Source organism: Rhopalosiphum padi, chromosome 2 (assembly GCF_020882245.1).
Source record: "Rhopalosiphum padi isolate XX-2018 chromosome 2, ASM2088224v1, whole genome shotgun sequence".
In the NCBI taxonomy this organism is placed as follows: domain Eukaryota; kingdom Metazoa; phylum Arthropoda; class Insecta; order Hemiptera; family Aphididae; genus Rhopalosiphum; species Rhopalosiphum padi.
Window position 1 is genome coordinate 88,252,616 of NC_083598.1, and position 20,165 is coordinate 88,272,780.

The 20,165-nt window shown below is 26.1% G+C and overlaps 2 protein-coding genes across 6 annotated transcripts; one reads left to right on the top strand and one right to left on the bottom strand.

The window, feature by feature from the left end:
* Window positions 1-1,488: 1,488 nt before the first annotated feature.
* Window positions 1,489-5,849, bottom strand: LOC132918879 (zinc finger protein ZFP2-like). Of its 4 annotated transcripts, none has more exons than XM_060980214.1 (11): window positions 5,669-5,849; window positions 4,563-4,811; window positions 4,354-4,485; window positions 4,201-4,277; window positions 3,965-4,133; window positions 3,778-3,899; window positions 3,561-3,717; window positions 3,268-3,377; window positions 3,071-3,212; window positions 2,361-3,009; window positions 1,489-2,125 (listed from the first exon to the last, which is right to left on the bottom strand). In XM_060980214.1, exons 2-11 carry the CDS (start codon window positions 4,798-4,800, stop codon window positions 1,951-1,953), a joined length of 1,971 nt encoding a protein of 656 aa, XP_060836197.1. In that variant the 5' UTR covers window positions 4,801-4,811; window positions 5,669-5,849; the 3' UTR covers window positions 1,489-1,950. The 4 variants fall into 4 exon arrangements, with proteins under 4 accessions (XP_060836197.1, XP_060836198.1, XP_060836199.1 ...); XM_060980215.1 differs by lacking the exon at window positions 5,669-5,849 and adding an exon at window positions 5,332-5,480; XM_060980216.1 differs by lacking the exon at window positions 5,669-5,849 and adding an exon at window positions 5,336-5,479.
* Window positions 5,850-6,298: 449 nt separating this feature from the next.
* Window positions 6,299-18,991, top strand: LOC132918877 (gem-associated protein 5). 2 transcript variants are annotated; one of them, XM_060980212.1, is made up of 22 exons: window positions 6,299-6,820; window positions 7,113-7,440; window positions 7,925-8,162; window positions 8,227-8,458; window positions 8,579-8,758; window positions 8,834-8,995; window positions 9,079-9,187; window positions 9,244-9,490; window positions 11,029-11,155; window positions 11,221-11,405; window positions 11,465-11,583; window positions 12,443-12,620; window positions 12,700-12,768; window positions 13,466-13,675; window positions 15,533-15,689; window positions 15,754-16,011; window positions 16,083-16,293; window positions 16,902-17,126; window positions 17,457-17,652; window positions 17,723-18,058; window positions 18,125-18,355; window positions 18,410-18,989. In XM_060980212.1, exons 2-22 carry the CDS (start codon window positions 7,117-7,119, stop codon window positions 18,760-18,762), a joined length of 4,347 nt encoding a protein of 1,448 aa, XP_060836195.1. In that variant the 5' UTR covers window positions 6,299-6,820; window positions 7,113-7,116; the 3' UTR covers window positions 18,763-18,989. The 2 variants fall into 2 exon arrangements, with proteins under 2 accessions (XP_060836195.1, XP_060836194.1); XM_060980211.1 differs by having other exon boundaries at window positions 18,125-18,991.
* Window positions 18,992-20,165: the final 1,174 nt, after the last annotated feature.

The following is a 20,165-nucleotide window of genomic DNA, read 5'->3' on the forward strand; positions in this document are numbered from 1 at the left end:
TCTCAATTCCATTATCTTGATTACCTCCTCAAAGTCTCGAACAACATGAATTTTTCATTTATATAATATTAATATAATGCCATGATTTATATTCAAATGCTGTTTACAAAATTTAATGGAGGTAATTTCTGCACTCCAGCAATGTATAAAACGAAGTATTGTTAAAAAAAAGCAAATTACTATTTTCAAACCAATTACCAATACGCATATTTCTTTCTATAACGTTGACATGCCTTATTAATATTGCATTTCCAAAAAACTTCGTTTTTCCCGATGTATATTATCTAATATATCTAATTTTTTTTATGATCATTTTTACATTGACGGTGTATTGAAAGTAAACCCTTTTTTTGAAAAAACTCAACGGCATCTTTTTTACTATTCGATAAATTCCAAAGATTCATAATTATAAATACTAAATTATAATTTATAGCTTAAATAATAAATTTAAACTTCAGTTAGATACGACTAATATTATCGTTTAACAGTACTGACGACGGTCAATATGCATAGTCTAGATCAGGGAGAGCAAATCCAATGCATGCAAAAAGAGGGCACGTGAAAAATTAAAATATTTTTACTATATATATATAATAGATAAAAATATTTTGAGCATACGGCTTTTATCGGCCAATAACGATTATTCAATTTTATCTGTAAATAAAATAATAATTTATAATATATATTGTATTTAGTAAGTATGTGTTATTATGTACCCGCCTAAACTAATTTTTTTTCATATTGTAATCATACAATAAAATTACAATATTGAATAAAATATATTTATAATATATTAATATTTTCATGACACGCTCGAAAAAAAAAGTGTTATTCTTGGCATGTAGTGTTCAAAAGGTCGAGATAATGGAGTTAGACCAGCGGTAGCTTTTAGATTTTGAACAAGGAGACTGGAGAATGAGAAACGCTTCTCTAGCCTCACCAAATAAAAAGTTTATATAAGAATTAAATTCTATGCTAATACGTATTTAGCACTGATTATCACAAATTTACATGAACAAACCTCGAGATTCGTAAGTCACTTTCTCACTATATAAATCCGTTTTCAAATATTTTTCTTTTCAATATTTAACAAGTGAAGTTTATAGTATTATTTTTTTTCGACTGAGAAGAATGTCAACAACAGACTACAAAGGTTATTAATTTTTGACTTTATCATAGTCCATAATAAAGAGTTGGTTTAGTATATAAGTTAACAACCATTATATTGTAATAATCATAAATTCATTGTATGGTTAAATAAATAGATATATACAATTGAAACAGTTACGTTTGCTAAGTTTTATTATAAACCAAGTAAGTTTTTCAACTGGCAGAAGGGCAATCGGCTAAAAACCTGAGCTTAAATCGATTGCCAAAGAATGCCTATAAAACAATTTATGCAACATTAATGAATCAATAAGGATTTGATATGATGAACACATCCTCCTTCAAATATTGAATACATAAAAAAAATATTTAACACATAAATTATATATTATAAATAAGTATTATTTATTTAATTCAATCCATTCCATACACCTAATTTTTATAAGAATATCATAACTAAAACTGTAATCTAAATTAAAAATAAGTAAAATAAAATAAAATAAATTTAAATACCAAAATTAAATAAAAATAATAATTCCATAATAGTAATTATTTTTACAAAAATAAGGTGCATTTTATCAGAAATATTAATTATAAATTACTTAATATTATAACCCTTGGTAATTAATAAAAAAACAGGAAACTGACATATTATGCTAATATTAAACATTAACGAAATAAAATATTTACTTAAAGTAACTGATAATATTAAAAAAATTATATCTGTCTAGCTTAAATTTAAACAATTATAAAAATATAGTCATATCTTTGTAAAATAAGTCATAACAACCTAGTAAAAATGGACGATAATTAAGAACAATATGAATATGATCGAATTCTAAACTACGCTTTAGCCAATTTTAACACATGTTCAATAACTTCTTCAATTGTTTGATTGCTGAGTAGTGTTTGAATAGCTGAATCGTCAATAATAATTGAAAATAATTGCTTTGAATTATCCCTAAGTCTGGCCATGTATGAAGCCTCTTCAGCAGCTACAGGAGTGTGACCACATCTCCTAAAATAAAATTATTATAAATATAAACATGCTATTTAAATAGTAAACTAAGTAGTTAATCTAATTTATTTTAGCAAACAACCTTTTATTTAGAGTATGAAAAAAAACTTATAAAAGCAGTGCATAAATAGATAAATAAATAACAATTATAAAACTAATTTAGACCTCTAAGCATTTAAAATTATCTAGGTTGCTATATGTTAACTTAAAAATGTAAGTGTAAAAATTGACATACTTTATCACAGATTCAATTAAATGATCAACTGTTGTTCCTGGCCACCCAAACTCTTTAAGTGTACTTTCATCTACCAATACAGTTAGCAATTCCATTAGTGATTCTGCCAAAGTGTTGTTTTGATTAGATTCTTCACTTGTGATTGATCCATTATCTTCTAATTCATCAATACTTTCATCATCGTCCTCTCTATTATTGTCAATTTCGTCAGTAATATTTTGGTTATCGTTATCTTTTTTCACTACTCCCAATAACTGAGCTTCCAGTTTTTTCTTTTCAGCATCAGCCATTATTTCAGCCAACATATCTCTATGTTTAGAGCGCATATGACGTAATAAACAATCTTGACGAATAAATGCACGACCACATTCATCACATGCTCGTGGAGGTTCTTTAGTATGTGTCAATAAGTGAATTTTTAATGAAGATTTCATCGCAAACCGTTTTTCACAAATAGGACATGCATGAGCTTTGACACCAGAATGAACAATATGATGTCTTTGTACATCTTCCTTTCGCAATAAAGCTTTATTGCATACAGTACACATAAATGGTTCTGCCCCTTCATGTACATATCTAGTATGTAGAGTTAATCGAGAACGACGATTAAAGGATTTGCCACAAATATCACATGTAAAACCATTTTCACCTGAAATTTTTTTTTTATATTATAGCTTAAAATTTCTATAACTAGTTTTTACTTTATATACCTGTGTGATGGAATAAATGGGCACGCAATTGTGAAATTTGTATAAAAGTTTTGCCACAGAACTCGCATGAATGTGGTTTAAGAGCAGTATGTGTTTTGATATGACGGTTTAAAGTTTCTTTAGCCGCAAATTTAGCAAAACACTATAATCATTTTAAAATTAGAATAATATCTTACATAAAATAATTAAATACTCACTTGTTGACATTCATATGGACGTTCACCAGTGTGAATTCTACGATGTTTTTTCATGGCTCCACTGGATGGAAAACGTTTAGGGCATAAATCACATTGATATGGTCTGTAACCTATGTACAAAATATAATATCTATTTATAACAAATCATGTAATGTATCTTTATCGTCACACACCACACATTGACAAACAATTACCTTTAATTGAAATCCTACAGTATTGATGTTAGCATAAACATATACAGAAAATAAGAAATGTAGATAATATTAAAAATTATAAAAAGTATTTAAATTTACCTAAATGACTTCTTCTATGAACTGTCAATAATGCAGACCCAACAAATTCTTTATTACAATATTCACAATTATAAGTACGCTTCTTTTTAGTTTGGCCAGCATGAGCACGCAAATGTTCCCTTAGATTATCTTTTCGGTTGAAAACTTTTCCGCAAACCTTAAATCAATTCACTATATAAGTTAAATTATTCATAATGAATAAATAAATTTAATTTACTTGACATGGAAATTTGGGTTTTTCTGAACCATCGCAACCAGTTTGCATATTATGACGTACAAGATGATATTTCCTACTAAATGATGTGAAGCAAACAGGACATGAATAAGGTTTTAAAGTTCCTAAAAACAATAAATACATTTTAAATTAATGAATTTAACAATAATAAAAAAAAATTAATTATTACCTGCATGAGAGTACAAATGTTGGGATAATGTTTCTTTATCAGTACAACTGAATTCACAAGTAGGACAGTTTAAAACGTCATCATAACAATGTACCATTAACTGATGGCGCTCCATATTAACTTTTAATTTGAAAAAGTTACCACAATCATAACATTCAAAATCACCAATCTGAAATATAGTCAATATTACAATCATTTAAAATTTTAAAATAATCATTTTATTAAGTTTTTCAAACCGTATGAGCAGTAGCTAAATCTTCACCACAACAGTCACAGCTATTCATTTCTTTTTTCATTGAATCATCATTTACAACTAATAAAATTATAAAAACAGACGAATTAATAAAACAACTGATATAACATTAAAATAATAAATATTTTCAAATTACCAGGGGTTTCTTGAGGTTTGCGATCATGTGATGTTTTATGTCTTTTTAAACCAGGAAGGGTTTTGAATGTTCTTGGACATATATCACAAGCATGTTCCAGCGTTTCAGGTTCAGGGGTTATTTCTGCTTTTACTTTAAACATAATAAAAATAATGATTAATTCAATTATTCAGATTAATTTCTGTAATGCAAGAATTATTTTAAATTACTTATGCCAGGGCCATCTTCCTTTTCTACATCAAAGTCATACACATCTTCATTATTGTTGATATTTTTTTTATTTTTGATAACTTCATAGTCTGCTACACCATTTGGTATGTAATCATAATCTTCAATAGCTTCATCATCTATATCTTGTAATATTGCTTCTAAATCTTCAGGTTCTGGGCTGCGTTTTTCCACTTTAACGGTTCGTGGACGACCACGTTTTCTTGGCGCTGTTTCCATATTTTGAATATCTTTAAAAAATAAAATATTTAAATTATTAAATCACAACTAATCAAACTGATTTAGAATAACAGAAGAATACATAAAAAATATAAATAGTAGGTATTTTGTTAAAAAATAACACTTGTACCTTATTCTTATTTTACATAATTTACTATTATTTGGTTTGGACAAATTACTTGTAATAAGAAAAAAATTTAAAAATTAATAACTTATTTAAATCCATGTAATGAAGCTCAAAAAGTAAGAATTATACATAATATACATTACGTTCCTTTTTGGATTATAAGTGAAAGACACGAATTGTATATTTTATCATACCTATTAAAAATAAGTTATAAAATAATTTATTATAAGAAAAACAGTTTCCTTTAAATAAACTACGAATACGACGCCTAAGAATATTATGTAGACTTGTTCAATCGTTACCTACCTACCGCGCCCAAATTATTGCAGGCAAATCAAAAACCAAAATTCATTCAGTTTAATTAAACAATACTGAAAACATTAATAATAATCAAAACACGGTACCTACGCTAAACGTAAAACCAGATTCGATAACTGTGCTAATGTGAATTTCTGCTAGGCAAAAACGATATTTTAATTTTTTTACGGTATATCGAAACGCAACATATCAGACACGGGTGCCTTGGACTGTGTGTCACGTCATCGGCAGCGACGTACGTTGCCTATACGATAGGCCTAAAAAAAAAAAGTACGTTGACGAGTGCGTGCGTGAGTGCGTGTACGCCTAATTGCATACACACACACGTAAATCGACAACGTTAACCGATACCCGATGTCGTAACGTACCGTACGTGACTTTACGATTACCTACAATATTAAAAATGGACTATAAACAACTCACCTTTCGCGTCCTGTCGATGCGAAACGGCTGCTGCGTACTGGAAATTGTCCGACGGACACGGGAACGGAAATGCAATCGGATTTCCAGACGGGTAGTCGGCGGCGCAGACTGTTGAATGTTGATCGAGCGGCGAGCCCCTTAAACGGCGTACAGTCGTCAACACAGGCGTCACACGAGAGCAAAATGGCGCACTGAACAAAAGGTGCCAGGCGCAAATGGCAGATGCGGCAACGTAACGCTTGGCCGTGCCCCGCGCTAAATTACCGTGCTCGGCCCGGTAATTATCGTGCGCACGGCATCCGTAATCGCGTATTCACCGCGACAGCTACAGGCAACAGGCTGTCCCCGTCACCGGCGGTCGAGTAAACTGAAAGTCTAATGTCTAAAACGAGTTGCGCGTCTTGTAAGACGTCTCGCAAGTTATTGCTTACTTGCAGCAGTACTTTCTATTATTTATGTCGCTGTCCTTCACTGGCTTCGTTCGGTCGCTCCCCGTCCTCCGCAGTTCGCATCCGTACCAGACGGTTGACGAGTGACCGCAACGGCACAGTCTATATACATAGTCCACACGACCAGACTTCTATAGATATAATATACAAAAAACATTATTCACCATAAATATTTATATACATCATTGTATATTCGCTATAATACCATATTTTTTTATTATCTATGCTAACAGTGTGGTTGCCGTAGAATAAAATAACTGGCAACACTTTGCGGTCGAAGCACTCCGTTTGTTTTTGATAACGACCACCGTTATCATAAACACTGACCGGTTTAAAATTATTGTTAAATAATGATAATAATATAAAAATATTTAAAACAAAATAATAATTGTCGAATATTCAATATTGTTACTCGTTGGTTTTCGTAAGTTACAAGTTAATATAACTTAGAATTTATTATTTACTATTTAGTCTCAATATTCTTGATGAAATTAATGATACTATTAAGTGTCATTATTTAAACGATAAGGCTACAATCGGATTGAAGTCATATCGTCCTACTGTTTATATACATATATAAATTTTATCACGTGCGCCAAAAGTTCGGTGCTCTTGTGCTAAACTGTAAAAAGTACTGCCTTACAATAAAGTTTAAACGCTTATTCGTAGTTTTTTTATTCAATCCGCGGGCAATTCATTGAAGGTTTGTAAATATTGTCTTGTTTATTTTCATATTTTTATAACATGTATAATATAATATATCCCCGATTGCCTATTTGCCTACAATATGACAAAACATCTATTGAAAAATTATTTTTAAGCAATAAGTTCCCTACGTTTTAAATGTATATAAATTCTCAATTTGTGTACAAAGTGAAAACTAATGAACAAATGGGTTGAATCAATTCTACCTCTTTTATGTTTTTATATTTAAATATAATAAATGCATCTATACTTTAACAAAGTTGTTTACATTGTCACTGTTGTTATTTTAGGATCATGAATACTTTTGAGATTACCCAGTCAATGAACTGGTATAAATCTAATATCATGGCTATGGATGATACTGGAAATTTAATTGCATATGGCTCAAGATCTATTGTTGTATTAGTTAATGGTTTAGATGGTAATAGTGTCTATGATTTAAGATATAATCGTCTTAGACTAAATACAAAAATGGGTTGTGGCCGTATTGGAGCAGTATCATTTTCTCCTAAAACAGATTTTTTTGAAAATGCTCATTATTTGGCTTGTATAGATGAAGTTAATATTTACATTTGGAAAGTAAAAAACATGGTTTGTGATCTCATACATTCATTTGGGGTAAGTTGTTTTCTTTAATTTTCAAGTTAATTAACTATAGTTTCATTTCAATGTTAATTAATATAGTTAAATTATTTTAAATTTAAACTGCAATAAAAAATATTCAGTTACATTTTGTGTTTTAGTTATAATGATTTTTACTTTGATGCAGAATTAGCACATTAAAATAAACTGTAATTGAAATATCTTCTTACAACAGTAATAGTATGTTTTATTTTGACATCTAAAATTGTTGTATAATTGAGGCTAGTTTCAGTAAAAAATAATGATATTTTAGTCTTTAAAATTATGTCGCAGCTTCATACAAGCATAAATATTGTCAAAAAAATAAAAAAAAGAACATTTTTATGTATATTTGTGTTTGATATTCATTTGGATGTACTTTTTTTATATTATTATTTATAAAATAAAATTGTTTTACCATTTCTAAATAGAATATAACAAATTTTTCATATATTTAGTTCATTGTTTTTTTCTCTTTTAGAATAAAAAGAATAAGAACATAACTCTATTGGATGTTACATGGTTGTCTGGATGTTTAATAGTTGTAGCGTTGTCGGATGCTGGGACTTTACACAAGTGGGATATTCAAGCATTAACAATGCGTAATTATACGTTAGATGTTAAAGCCACACCTTTAACATTAGCTGCTTGTCCTCATAAAAAGAATTTAATTGCTGTAGGATGTAAAAATGGTCATCTATTTGTCTATGACTTAACTGGTATGAATATATAATAATAAATGATTCAAAAAGTGTTTAGAAATTTAAAGTTTTCATTTTTTAGGCGAAGGCCAATTATTACATAAATTGCACTACCATGAACGAAATATAAATTCTTTGGCTTGGTGTCCAGTTCCTTATAGTCCATTTAGTTCTGATCAATCTACTGAACCTTTATTACTAGCATCAATAGCCTGTGATAGAACTGGTTTATGTATTAGCCGTGCTGGTTTAGACATGTTTAATGAAACTACAGTGGCATTACCTATGAGACCACTGAGAAAAACTCCTTTCAAGTATATATTATATTATAATACAATTTTCTATACTTTTGTTTTTATATACATATTTAAATAGAAATAAAATTGTTGATTATTAATCATAATTATTCTGTGAATATTAATTATTATTTTCAGAAATAAAAATAATTTAATTTGGAGTTGTGTTAAATGGATAAAACCAACAATTCTTATTGTTACATCTGGTTTTGGAGAAATTCTTAAAGTAGAAATTAAACCAGATATGATATCTGAACCAATAGTGACTTTGATAAGTGATACCCACAAGGATATAATTTTTTCTATAGCATGCTCTCGGTACATATATATATAATATTTTTTTAAATAAAAATTGTTTTATTTGTGTAATCAATGATATTTTTTGTAAATTAGGGAATTAGCTAAACCATATTTATGGTCATCATGTATGGGCAGAAAATTAATTCGAACTCGCTTTCTTAATAATAGAGAAGAAACTCCTGAATCACCATTGGAAATACCAACACTTGGTGGTTTTGTTTATTGCTTTGCACTTTCCCCAGTTAATTCAGCTGAGTAAGTATGCAAAAAACATATTATTTATATTATTTCATGACGTAATTAAATAAATTTTATATTTATATTTTAATAAAAATAAGCTTTGCATTTGGTCTTGGTGATGGAAGAATTTATTATTGGAATGTATCTAATAAACGTCAATTAGAGTTAATCACATTGAGTCATTCCGTAGACTCAAAAGTGTTATCAGTAAGTTAAACAGATTATTGATTAATGTATAATATTTTAATATAATTTTTCTTTAGTTGGCATTTCATCCACAAGATGAAGGTTTGCTAGCATATGGTACAGGAGATGGACGTGTTGGGGTTTTTAATTTAACCAAAAAAAGACATAATGTTAATTTATTAAAAACTGTACTTGCTAATCCAATTTACCGGTTATGTTGGGCACCATTTCCAAATACAAAGACAGTTAATGATGCACCACTTGCTTTATATGCAGTTGGTAGTGGGAAAATTATAATTTATAATGACATGAATCTTTGGAAAGGTAAATTGTATTATAAATATAATATTAATAGTATACATAAATATAACATTGTCTTGAGAAAGTATTAAAAATTTGAGCTGTGTTTTGCTAAGAGAACGCCATATCCATAATTATTGTCTATATTTATAATTTAAAACTGCTTGTAACTTGCCTTAAAATAAAAATATAGAAAGCCACCTGGGGCCTATTTTTACCTTTACATTTTATGATGGATTTACTCTAATGTTAAAAATAGAGTAAAATCTATTATTTCAAACGTAAAATAGATACAAAATATGTGGGTATATTCTGAAAGATGCGTGATTAATTGTATATACACAACCTTTTTTTAAGGGAATTTATATAGGCAATTATAAATGTTAAATACTTTTAACTACTAATTAAAGTTAATCTATGAGTGGTCTCATATCAGTACCATTGTTTGTAATTTTGTATTTCAAAATAATGAAGAAAAACATTTTTGATTGAAAATGAACTACTTATGGTCACAGACTACAGGCATAGCTATGAATTCAAATGCATACACACATTACAAAGAAATAATTTTATCTGTCAACTTTTTTTTTGTTATTGTTTTAAGAATGTTAACTTTATATTTTTTCATCATAAATAACTTTTAGAATTTTAATCAGTGAAGTGTGTTACCTTTTGGGACAGTAAAATTGCTTTTATTTTAATCTTTTGATAGTGTCTGGTAGAAAATTTAATTTATTTAGAGAGTTGTAAATAATACATTTTTAATACTTTTCAAAATAATCTGAAATAATCATTGATGTAACTCAAAAACGAATAACTGTAGATACTTGATTAAATTTTCAAAATATTTTGACTGAGCTATTTATAGCAATTTGAACTTTTTTCTTTTCAAAGACCAACAAAGTTTTTTATAAGTATTTCATTTGAGAACTATAATATATGTGAACACAATTTTTTTATGTACACATTTTAAATTTAAATTTGGATTAAATTAGATACCTAAACAAAGAAAAATAGTTTGTGTTGTAATTCAAAAATATTTTTCTTGAGAATTTAAACTTTACTAGTTTACTTATACATATTAATATTATATTTTATAATTTATATACACATTACGCACTGACTTTCATTACATTTAGATTAATTGTATGTTATTCCTTATTTATAGTTCATATCATATTATATTTTATTATTGACAATAGGCGACAGACAGTCTCTGTTTAGAATTTTTTCATATCTAATAATTTATCATTGAGTTCAAATTTAACATATTTATCACAGTAACCCGCCAAATAATTATTAAAATTGACCTTTACTATACAGCAAAGAGATTTTATATTTTTATATCAATGGTATTGGAAAATAAAAACACTATAACACAATAAGTATTATTTTTATATTGTGTACTATTATTGTTTTCCTACTGTGATTTGTCTTATACTCCTTATTTTTCATAAATAATTTGTGTGTGTGGTGTCCTCTTAGTCTAACACAATTATTTGTATATATATATTAGTAAATATCTCAAACTTAAATAATATATCATGTATCATATATTTTAGATCCATTTAATCTAAATGAATTTACTCAATTTAATGAAATTGAAGATAAACTATCGACACCTGTTAAACGTATTGAAATGGCTTGGAAACCAAATTATGATGTAGTTGCAATAGGAAATTCCAATGGGTATTTTTATATGATTAAAGTAAATTTATTACCAATTTGTTTTTTACTTTTTTAATTTATTATAGGAGTATTTATTTATTAGATGGAAACACATTAAAACTTAAATATGTAGTAAGTGGCCATGATCAATCTGTTGAGTGTATTATCTGGCATCCAACACATGTAACTTCTGACTATAGTGAAGAGTCTAAGTATAAAAATTATTTTGCATCAAGTTCCCACTGCATTAGAGTCCATCAATTTAATGAAGGTACCTATTTATTTACAATTTAAATTTAAACTTATTATTATTAATTTTAATTTTTTCAGATTGTGAACCTTCATTAGTTGTTGAATTTAAAGGACACAAAGAAAAAATCAATGAGTTAGCATGGAGTCCTCATCATAATTTAATACTTTTGAGTTGTTCAAATGATTTTACTGCAAAAGTATGTTAATTTTTTACCTATTATTTTATATTTAAATTAATGAAATTATTAATTAACTAATAAATAAAAAATTAACATATCTCAATGTCAAAAAACTACATAATATTAATAATAAAATAATTTACAATAAGTATTTAGGTTATCCATTGTTGTAGTAAATTAATTTTAGAATGTCATTATAGAATCTTTTGTGTTTTGTAAGGATTAGATATAGGCAACTTTAAGGACAATTAAAATATAATAATATGTTGATGGATTAAACCATGGTCTTATACTCTTATGTATTTATCATTGTTACTAATAATTAATATTATTGCTGCTGAGACTTGGAATACAATTTTGTATGATAATTTAACTTTTAATAGTTTGGATTATTTTCCATGATTTTAGTAATATTTTTATTATTATTTTTTTAATAAACAGATTAAACTTAAAGATTGCTTATATTATGAATACAAATAAGTATAAAATGAGCTGCCATAATCATGACATTTTTTTTATTAAAAAATTTGATTTGACTAAAATACTAAAACAAAAAATAGGGGCATGTTAAAGTAAAAAAAAAACTAAAATTAATTTATATTTAAAAATAAAAGTTTAAAAGAACAGTTAATAAATTATTATAAAGATAATATTAATTGAACCGTATTATGAAGAGTAAATATTATTTATCAATTAATGTATAAAAAGATGATCTTTTCATGCAAATCATTGTTTTTCAAAATTAAAGTTTTGGTTGTTCTGTGTTTATATATTGTTATTTATTTACTACCAATGTCACACTAAATTTAATATTTGGTTTATTAAAATTAAAAATGTTGATGAGTATCTTTGATGTTATTTTTATTTGTCATTTCAGGTATGGAATGTGGAAAAATGTACACTTATTGGAGTTTATTCAAAACATTTATGTACTGTATTGTGTGGTATATTCTCACCTTGTGATGCTGATATAGTATTTACTGGTTCTGCTGATCACTCTATTCATTCATGGCGAATGTCAAAAGATTTACACAACTACACAACAGAGTTCAAAAGTAAAACAAATGTTTATAAATATTTATTATTGTTTTCTAGTATTGATCTATACAATTTACAATATTTTTAATGTTTTAGAAAATCAAGATACTCCTAATATCGTTAAAGAAAAAATTGTTACAAAAGTTGCAGAAAATTCTAAAACTGGTATTTATATAGTTAATATATATTTTTTTGTATTTTTAACATAATAGTACACATTTTAGAGTTGTTGTCAGTGTTTTATGTAATTTTCTTGGAAATACAGGAGATTTCTTGAATGTTCATGAATTCTATAATTTGGGAAATAAAATGATCTGATCTCTTACGTCTAAAAATGTATGTTTGGTATAATCTTGTAATTAATCAATACTTGTATTACATATAAAAATAAAATAACCACTTTCTGTACATTATGACTTGCTTCAAGAGCTACATCGAGACCTAATTTCCCTTGTCATGTAAGGCAAACTTTCCCCAACACAATGGTACATTTTACTAACTTGTCTTGTAACACAGGATTTTACATGCTAGAATATGTTTATTAGATGTAAATCTGAGTGCAATCTGGTTATTCTCATTTGGAATGGAATCATAAGATTTTATTTATTAAAACTTTCTTATTTTATGTACCAATAGTATGCTGTAGACCATGTTATGGTATACATATTAAAATATAGATAAATTGAAAATGATCATAATATTTTACCAAATTTATATTTACCATTTTGAAATTTTTACTAGTTCTTTTCTATGTTGTATATGTTTGATTTGCCATTTATATTTGGAGTATACAAAATAAAATGTTTAAGGACCTCTGTTAAATTTTATTAAAACTTGATTTTATATTTATTGATTTTTATAGGAACTACAGAATTAAGCAAAGAGCATTCAAATAAAATTCAACAGTTTCCATTATCAAGTTATGAACTTTTTATTGGAAAACATTTAGAAAAAGCAGTAGATAAATTCATCGATTCTAAGTACAAAAATAATGTGTCTACAGATGAAGAAATAAATTATTTGGCATTTTTTGGTACAACTACTGAAATAAAAAAGTTTTTAGCGGATGAATGTAAGTTGAGAAATTATTCATACTTAAAATGATATACACAATACACCTATAATTTCTTCAAATTAAAATGAAACCAAGTGTAAAATTGTATTTTTAAATTTTATTTTGTTTTCTTTATGAAAATTACTAATTTACTAATTTGTTTAATCATTGATTCAATCAAGAAGTTATAGTAAATAAAACATTATAGTAAAATAAATAAGCACATATTTTAAGTGCAAAAAACTCATCATTGTACTAATTTAGTACAAACTACTAATATTTAATAAATGTATACTATGTCTCAAAAAAATAACGTCAGGTAGTAGACATCTATTCTCGATAATGTTACGTTATTATTCTAATAACTACCTACTTTGCATTTAAATTAGATTAATATAGTAAAGCGATTTTTTGACTTTGATATATTAAGGCAGCGCTTTTCAACCTGTAGTACACGTACCACTAATGGTACGCAAAGAAAATATCCCTTTATAAAAAAAAATTGGATATAAAAGCTTTACGGTTTCTAATTTATTTTATGTCAACATATCCGTGCGAAAATACATTTTCCCACTTATTGTACACAAAAATAGATTAAACATAGAAAATGATTTAAAGACTTAAAGTTACCAATATGGAACCCGATATTGACGCCATTGTCCGTTCAAAACATTACCAACCGTTTCATTGAAATAAACCATAATAATTATACTTATTTAATTTGTTTTCGTGCATTAAATACTAATATTGTCATCATTTTGTAATTCCTAGTATAATAAAATTCTATACATATAAAATAAATATATACTTTATCAATTAGAAAAAAAGGTCAGGTGGTATGTAAACATTTTCAAACTGTGTAGGTGGTAGGTGAATACAAAAAGATCGAGAGCCGCTGTATTAAGGGGTTGGGTCTGATCAAACTTGGTGAAAATCAATTTCCATCTAAGGTTATTTTAGTATTTAGTATCAAAATAAAATTGTATTGCTCATGTTCATCGATGATTCTTATGGGAATGATTCAATTTCTTGACTGATTACTTTGGAGTTTAAAATATTTTTGAGCTATAAAATATCTAAATAAGATATTTATTGGAACATTTAAAATTTTAAAACCTCCCAAATCCCAGTACTAGTATGTGTAGTACAACTTGTATTTTTTTTTATATATATAATAATATCATTGATTATAAAATATAGTCTATATAGTACAATTTATTTATAAAAATGTTATTCAAATCATTTTACCTATCATCTATAGCTCTAAAATAAAGATTATATTAATATGAAATTTGTTTCTATAGATTAAATTTTTTTTTTATGTACAATTTTCTAGATAAATAGTTGATTTCTTACTCTTAATTTTTAGTTAATATTTAATTATTTTATATATAAGTATATTTTACAATTACATTAATAAAATTATATATTGGTATCTACCAGAATAATAGGCATTTTGAAGTAACAACTGTGAAACCAAAATTTAAAATATAATTATGGTATGCTTTGTAGTTTATTCATTATTGTTAATGTTAATAGTAAATGGTACATTGCTGAGCATAATAAATTATATAATTTATATATATGACGTACTATGCATGTGCTGCTCATTTTTTTTTTTGAAGACAATTAATTATTAGTAAAAGTTTTAACTAGTTATTATTATTTATTTAGTTAGTTTGGATAATAATTTCTTATTATATTATCTCGATTAAGTAAAAAAATGTTTGACTTAAACTTGTATTATAAATTACATACCATATCTGCCATATGTGTTTAAATATTATGAGTTCTAGATGTTTAAGATCTTATTCATAACAAAAACAAATTTAAATAACTTTTTTTTTTTAATTAATAATTAATAATTTTGTGTAGACTCTGCATTAAAAAAAAAATCTTCAAATCAAATGATTCCTTGTATGAACAATATAAGTATATGGGGTCAAAACTTAGAAGGTTATTTTAAGGAAGCAATTGCGACAAAAACTATTAATGATTGGATGATAGCAGTTGCTCCAAGTGTTAGTTATGAGTATGTGCTATACATTTCCAGATGGATAAACATTTTAATATTAAATTTTAATATTTATGTTTAGATTATGGACAAAAATGTGTGATGTATATGCGGGTCAACTAGAAGATATCGGAGAAGTTACTAAAGCATCAACATATTTAGTAGCTATAAAAAAATTTAATGAAGCTGCTATGTTGTTACTAAAAAATAATTTGTTTCGCGAAGCTTTGGCAGTAGTTAAGAGTCAAGATAAGCAAAATGATGAGATCATTTTGGAGATAACTAAAAAATGGGCTGAATATAATGTTCTTCATGGACATCCTAAAGAAGCTGCCCATTGGTTAGAATATTATTATTAACCTAATATTAGCTATTATATTTATTTATACTGTTTATGAAATTATTTTTCAGTTATCTGAGTATAGGAGATGTGCGAAATACTATTTCGTGCCTTATAAAAATTAAGCAAACTAAAGAATTGTCTTTAGCTGCCAAGTTAGCTAAGTATATAGATGAAGATATGGAAGAATCTTTAGTTGTTAATATACTGAAAACCGATTATTTTAGACATCATAAATGGAATGAAGCTCAAGAACTTTTAAAAAATCATCCCAAACTTAATGTATGTTATTTTCATTAATTTAGTTTTAATTATTAACACAATTAAACGTGTTAATACAGTAAAATAAATTGCTATACTCTGTTCCAAAAAAGAATACACTAGTTCTGTGCACTTCTTTCCTCTTCCACCTATGCTGTTATGTGAGAGATGTGTACTGCCAGACGAAAACCGGTCACTGCTTGATGTATTCTCTTTTGGAGCGAAGTTTAGTTTGCTTTAGAAGTGGTAACAGATAATAGTTTTCTTGTCTTATTTTTATAAATATACTATACATTTGCATTGTAAATGTTTTAATTTAAACAATCTTAATTTATTTTTATTTTTTAGTTATTATAAATGTAAACTAATTTTGATTAAGTACTATCTATATATATATATATATATATATGGGGATAAGACCATGGACTAGATATTACATGTAAACAAATTAACAAAAATAACTTGTAAAATCTAAAAAGATGTCTGAAATCCTGAAATATAGACAGTATGGTAACCCTATATATGAATACTTATAACTAGTGTTTTCAATATTAAAAGTATTTAAAAATAAAATAGTTTAATTATACCTACATTTCTTATTTTTAATTTGATTTGTTTTTTTTTTTTAGTATTTAAACATGTGGACTAGTGTTCATAAAGCAATGTTTGAGTTAGATCCCAAAGTAACTCATAAAGCAATTAAAAACTGGATTTGTGATGTATCGGATGAAGAAAATTGTTCAATTTTAAATTATATTTTGGAGCATGTGGAGTATAAACCAGATTATTATGACAAATTATTAAAAATTGTGGGATCCGAATTTATTTCTGATGCTTCACTTTTGATGCCAATGGTAATGTAAATTATTTATTTGTATGTAGTAACACTGACTTTTTTAGTTATGATTTTTTATTTAAATCAATAGGCATATTTACATTTCTGGCAATAGCCAAATATATAAATTTAAATTGACACAAACAAAACTAATGTTTAGAATTTTTTAATATTTGGGAAACTGATTGCATACAATACAATTTCAATTTTGCCAATGTTTATATAGTACCTAATATAATATTTCTTTATAAACTTTTGTTTTAAAAAAAAAGTGTTTTATATTTATATACCAATCATAAAACAATTATAATTATTACTATTCTACTAATAAAACAATTTTATTTTATAGATTACTGTGTTCTTGGCTGGGCAGTTATGTTTAATAGCCTTACAATATCAAAAAACTGGATTATTAACCATAGATTCTCAAAAGCGTTTAATAAAATGTTTTGCACTTGCATATAACTATGAAACAGTATATACAGATTCTAATTCAAAATTTAATAAGATTCTCTCAAGATTGATATTGTGGATTTTTCCTAAAGGTAATAAATAATAATTGAATAATCTTGATGAATCATTTAATTTAATTTTAATTTTAATTTATTATTTTAGGACCTTTAACATTGGATTCTTATACAAATTTTGAATTGAATGATGATTTGATAAAATCTATTAGAGCTTATTTATGTTATACTTGTTTTTCATGGTTAAAACCTTTGTATACTAGTATAAAAAAAAAACTTGACTCGCCAATTGATGAAAATTTTACTGATAAAGATAACTATTTTAGTGAAGTTATTATTTTAACTCAACAGTTTCAACTATTATTTAAAAATTATATACATGATATAATGGATGTAGAAACTTCAAACTACTTTAAAGCTAAAAAAGAAATTGAACGCATAAATCAACTACTGACTTCTAGCTCTTCTACAACTAACACTAATGGTAAATTTTAATCTTCTATTTCATTTCTTTTTAGTATTTTAATACTTTTACTTAATTTTAATATAGGGACATTCAATGAAAAGTTAATTGGATGTGTTAAGACAATGAAAAGTGTAGAAGAGAATGAAAATACTGAGATTCTAGACAGTGAAGTAATTATAACTTCAAAAGCCAATGACATAAAATCTTTAACTGAAAATATGAAGGAATGCAATATCGACAATAGTACTAATGTTAATGATTTATGCACACGCAAAGATCAAGAAGAATCAAATGGTTATTGTATATCACTTCAAAGTAAGGAAATAAAAAATTTACTCAATAATAATACTAATAAAAATTGTGATACAGCTTATACAAACGATAACTCAACAAAAATAAATGAAGCAAATTTGGAAAAACAGAATTCTTGTTCAAACTCAAAAGATTTGCTAGTTAAGGAAAACGAAAAATGTAAAAAAGAGATATACCAATTTTATCAAAATATCAAATCAGAAATAGAAAAATTTAATTATTCAAATGATCAGTCACCTGTCAAGCATATTGCTCATTTAGAAATTGAAGCCTCAAAGAAGAAAGAACTTGAACAAATTGTAGTTGAATTTGAAAGTAAACGGATTAATTCTCCTGATCCGTTTTCCTTTATAGCAGAGTTGAAAACATTTATCTATGATTTTTGTATCAATTTAAAATGTGACAACTAAATAATGGCATAATTTGCCTTATAAAAAAAAAGATTATTATTTAATCTATGTGATACTATTGTTTTCTTATTGTTAGTTAACTAACAATTATCTTATATTTGTTTTTAAAAAACTTAAATAAATATATATATAACATGTAATAATATTAAGTACATAATTAATTAAAAATATAAATTTTAATTTGTTTATCTGGAACTACAGCTAATAAAATATCTTATAAATAATAATTACATTTTAAGACTGAGTTGTATTTATCAAGTAATTTAATAATTTTGTTAATTTAAATTTAGATTTGAAATAAATTAAATAATTTAATAATTATATTGTAGTCGTTGTAGTATTTGTTGGCTTTTACTATGAGCTGAGTATAATACATTAAAAATTTGTGAATGTTTATTTGTATTTTATTGTTATAATTTGTATAGTGTATAATTATTTATTTAATACCTTGACAATAATATAATGATTAGGCAAAATGTTAGGAGTTGCATCAAGATGATCAATGTGCAATATAATTATATATTATAAATTACAATGGAATGAACGCAACTGAAAAAATATACTAAATGTCTTTAATTTATATATGATCTAAGGGGTTAAAGGCACAACATTTGGGGTTTATTGAACGGTTTTTTTGAATAAACAGTATTATAGTCATAGACTAATGAATATTAAGTGCAACCTCTCCAATAATAAAGTCATCTAGTGTTTTAAAATGTAAATATTTAATCTTTTTAAAATCACTTCAATGGCTGCAGCTAGTAAGGATTGTTTTGTAATGCCTTGGCTGCAATTTCTTGAGCAATGGTTGAACAGATATTCATGTTGCTGTTGAAGAATAAATTAAATTTGAATATTACTTGTTGATTTTTTCTGTATTTTATCCAGCAACGGCATTTCGACACATACATTTAAAAAACTAGATAAAGTCGGACCATTTATTAATTTACTGATCAACAGTGATCTTAAATTCAACTTAGGCCCTGGCCCATGTGCTAAACGGTTTTGTGAAATATAGACTAACGTGAACAATAAATATTGCTAAATTTGTAGCTTTTAGCATAACATAGCTAACTATACTGCAGTTATTTATATCACGGCCTTAACTCGATTTAGTTACTACCTTTGAATGTTTCGAACTAAAGCCCGAGATCAGGAATCAGTACTATGATCATTGTAGTAATGTAGTATGTACAAGTACAAATTCAACATCCAATTAAACCAATTAAAATATAATATTACCATAGAATAAAAGTAATATATTTAATTTATTCTGTGATAATATATTAATTTAGATCCTTTTTTTTTGCATACGGAAAATTAAATAAGTTATATAATAATATATATTATACTTATATAGTTATATCACGTTATAATATATACCTAACTGTTTACTGTTGGAA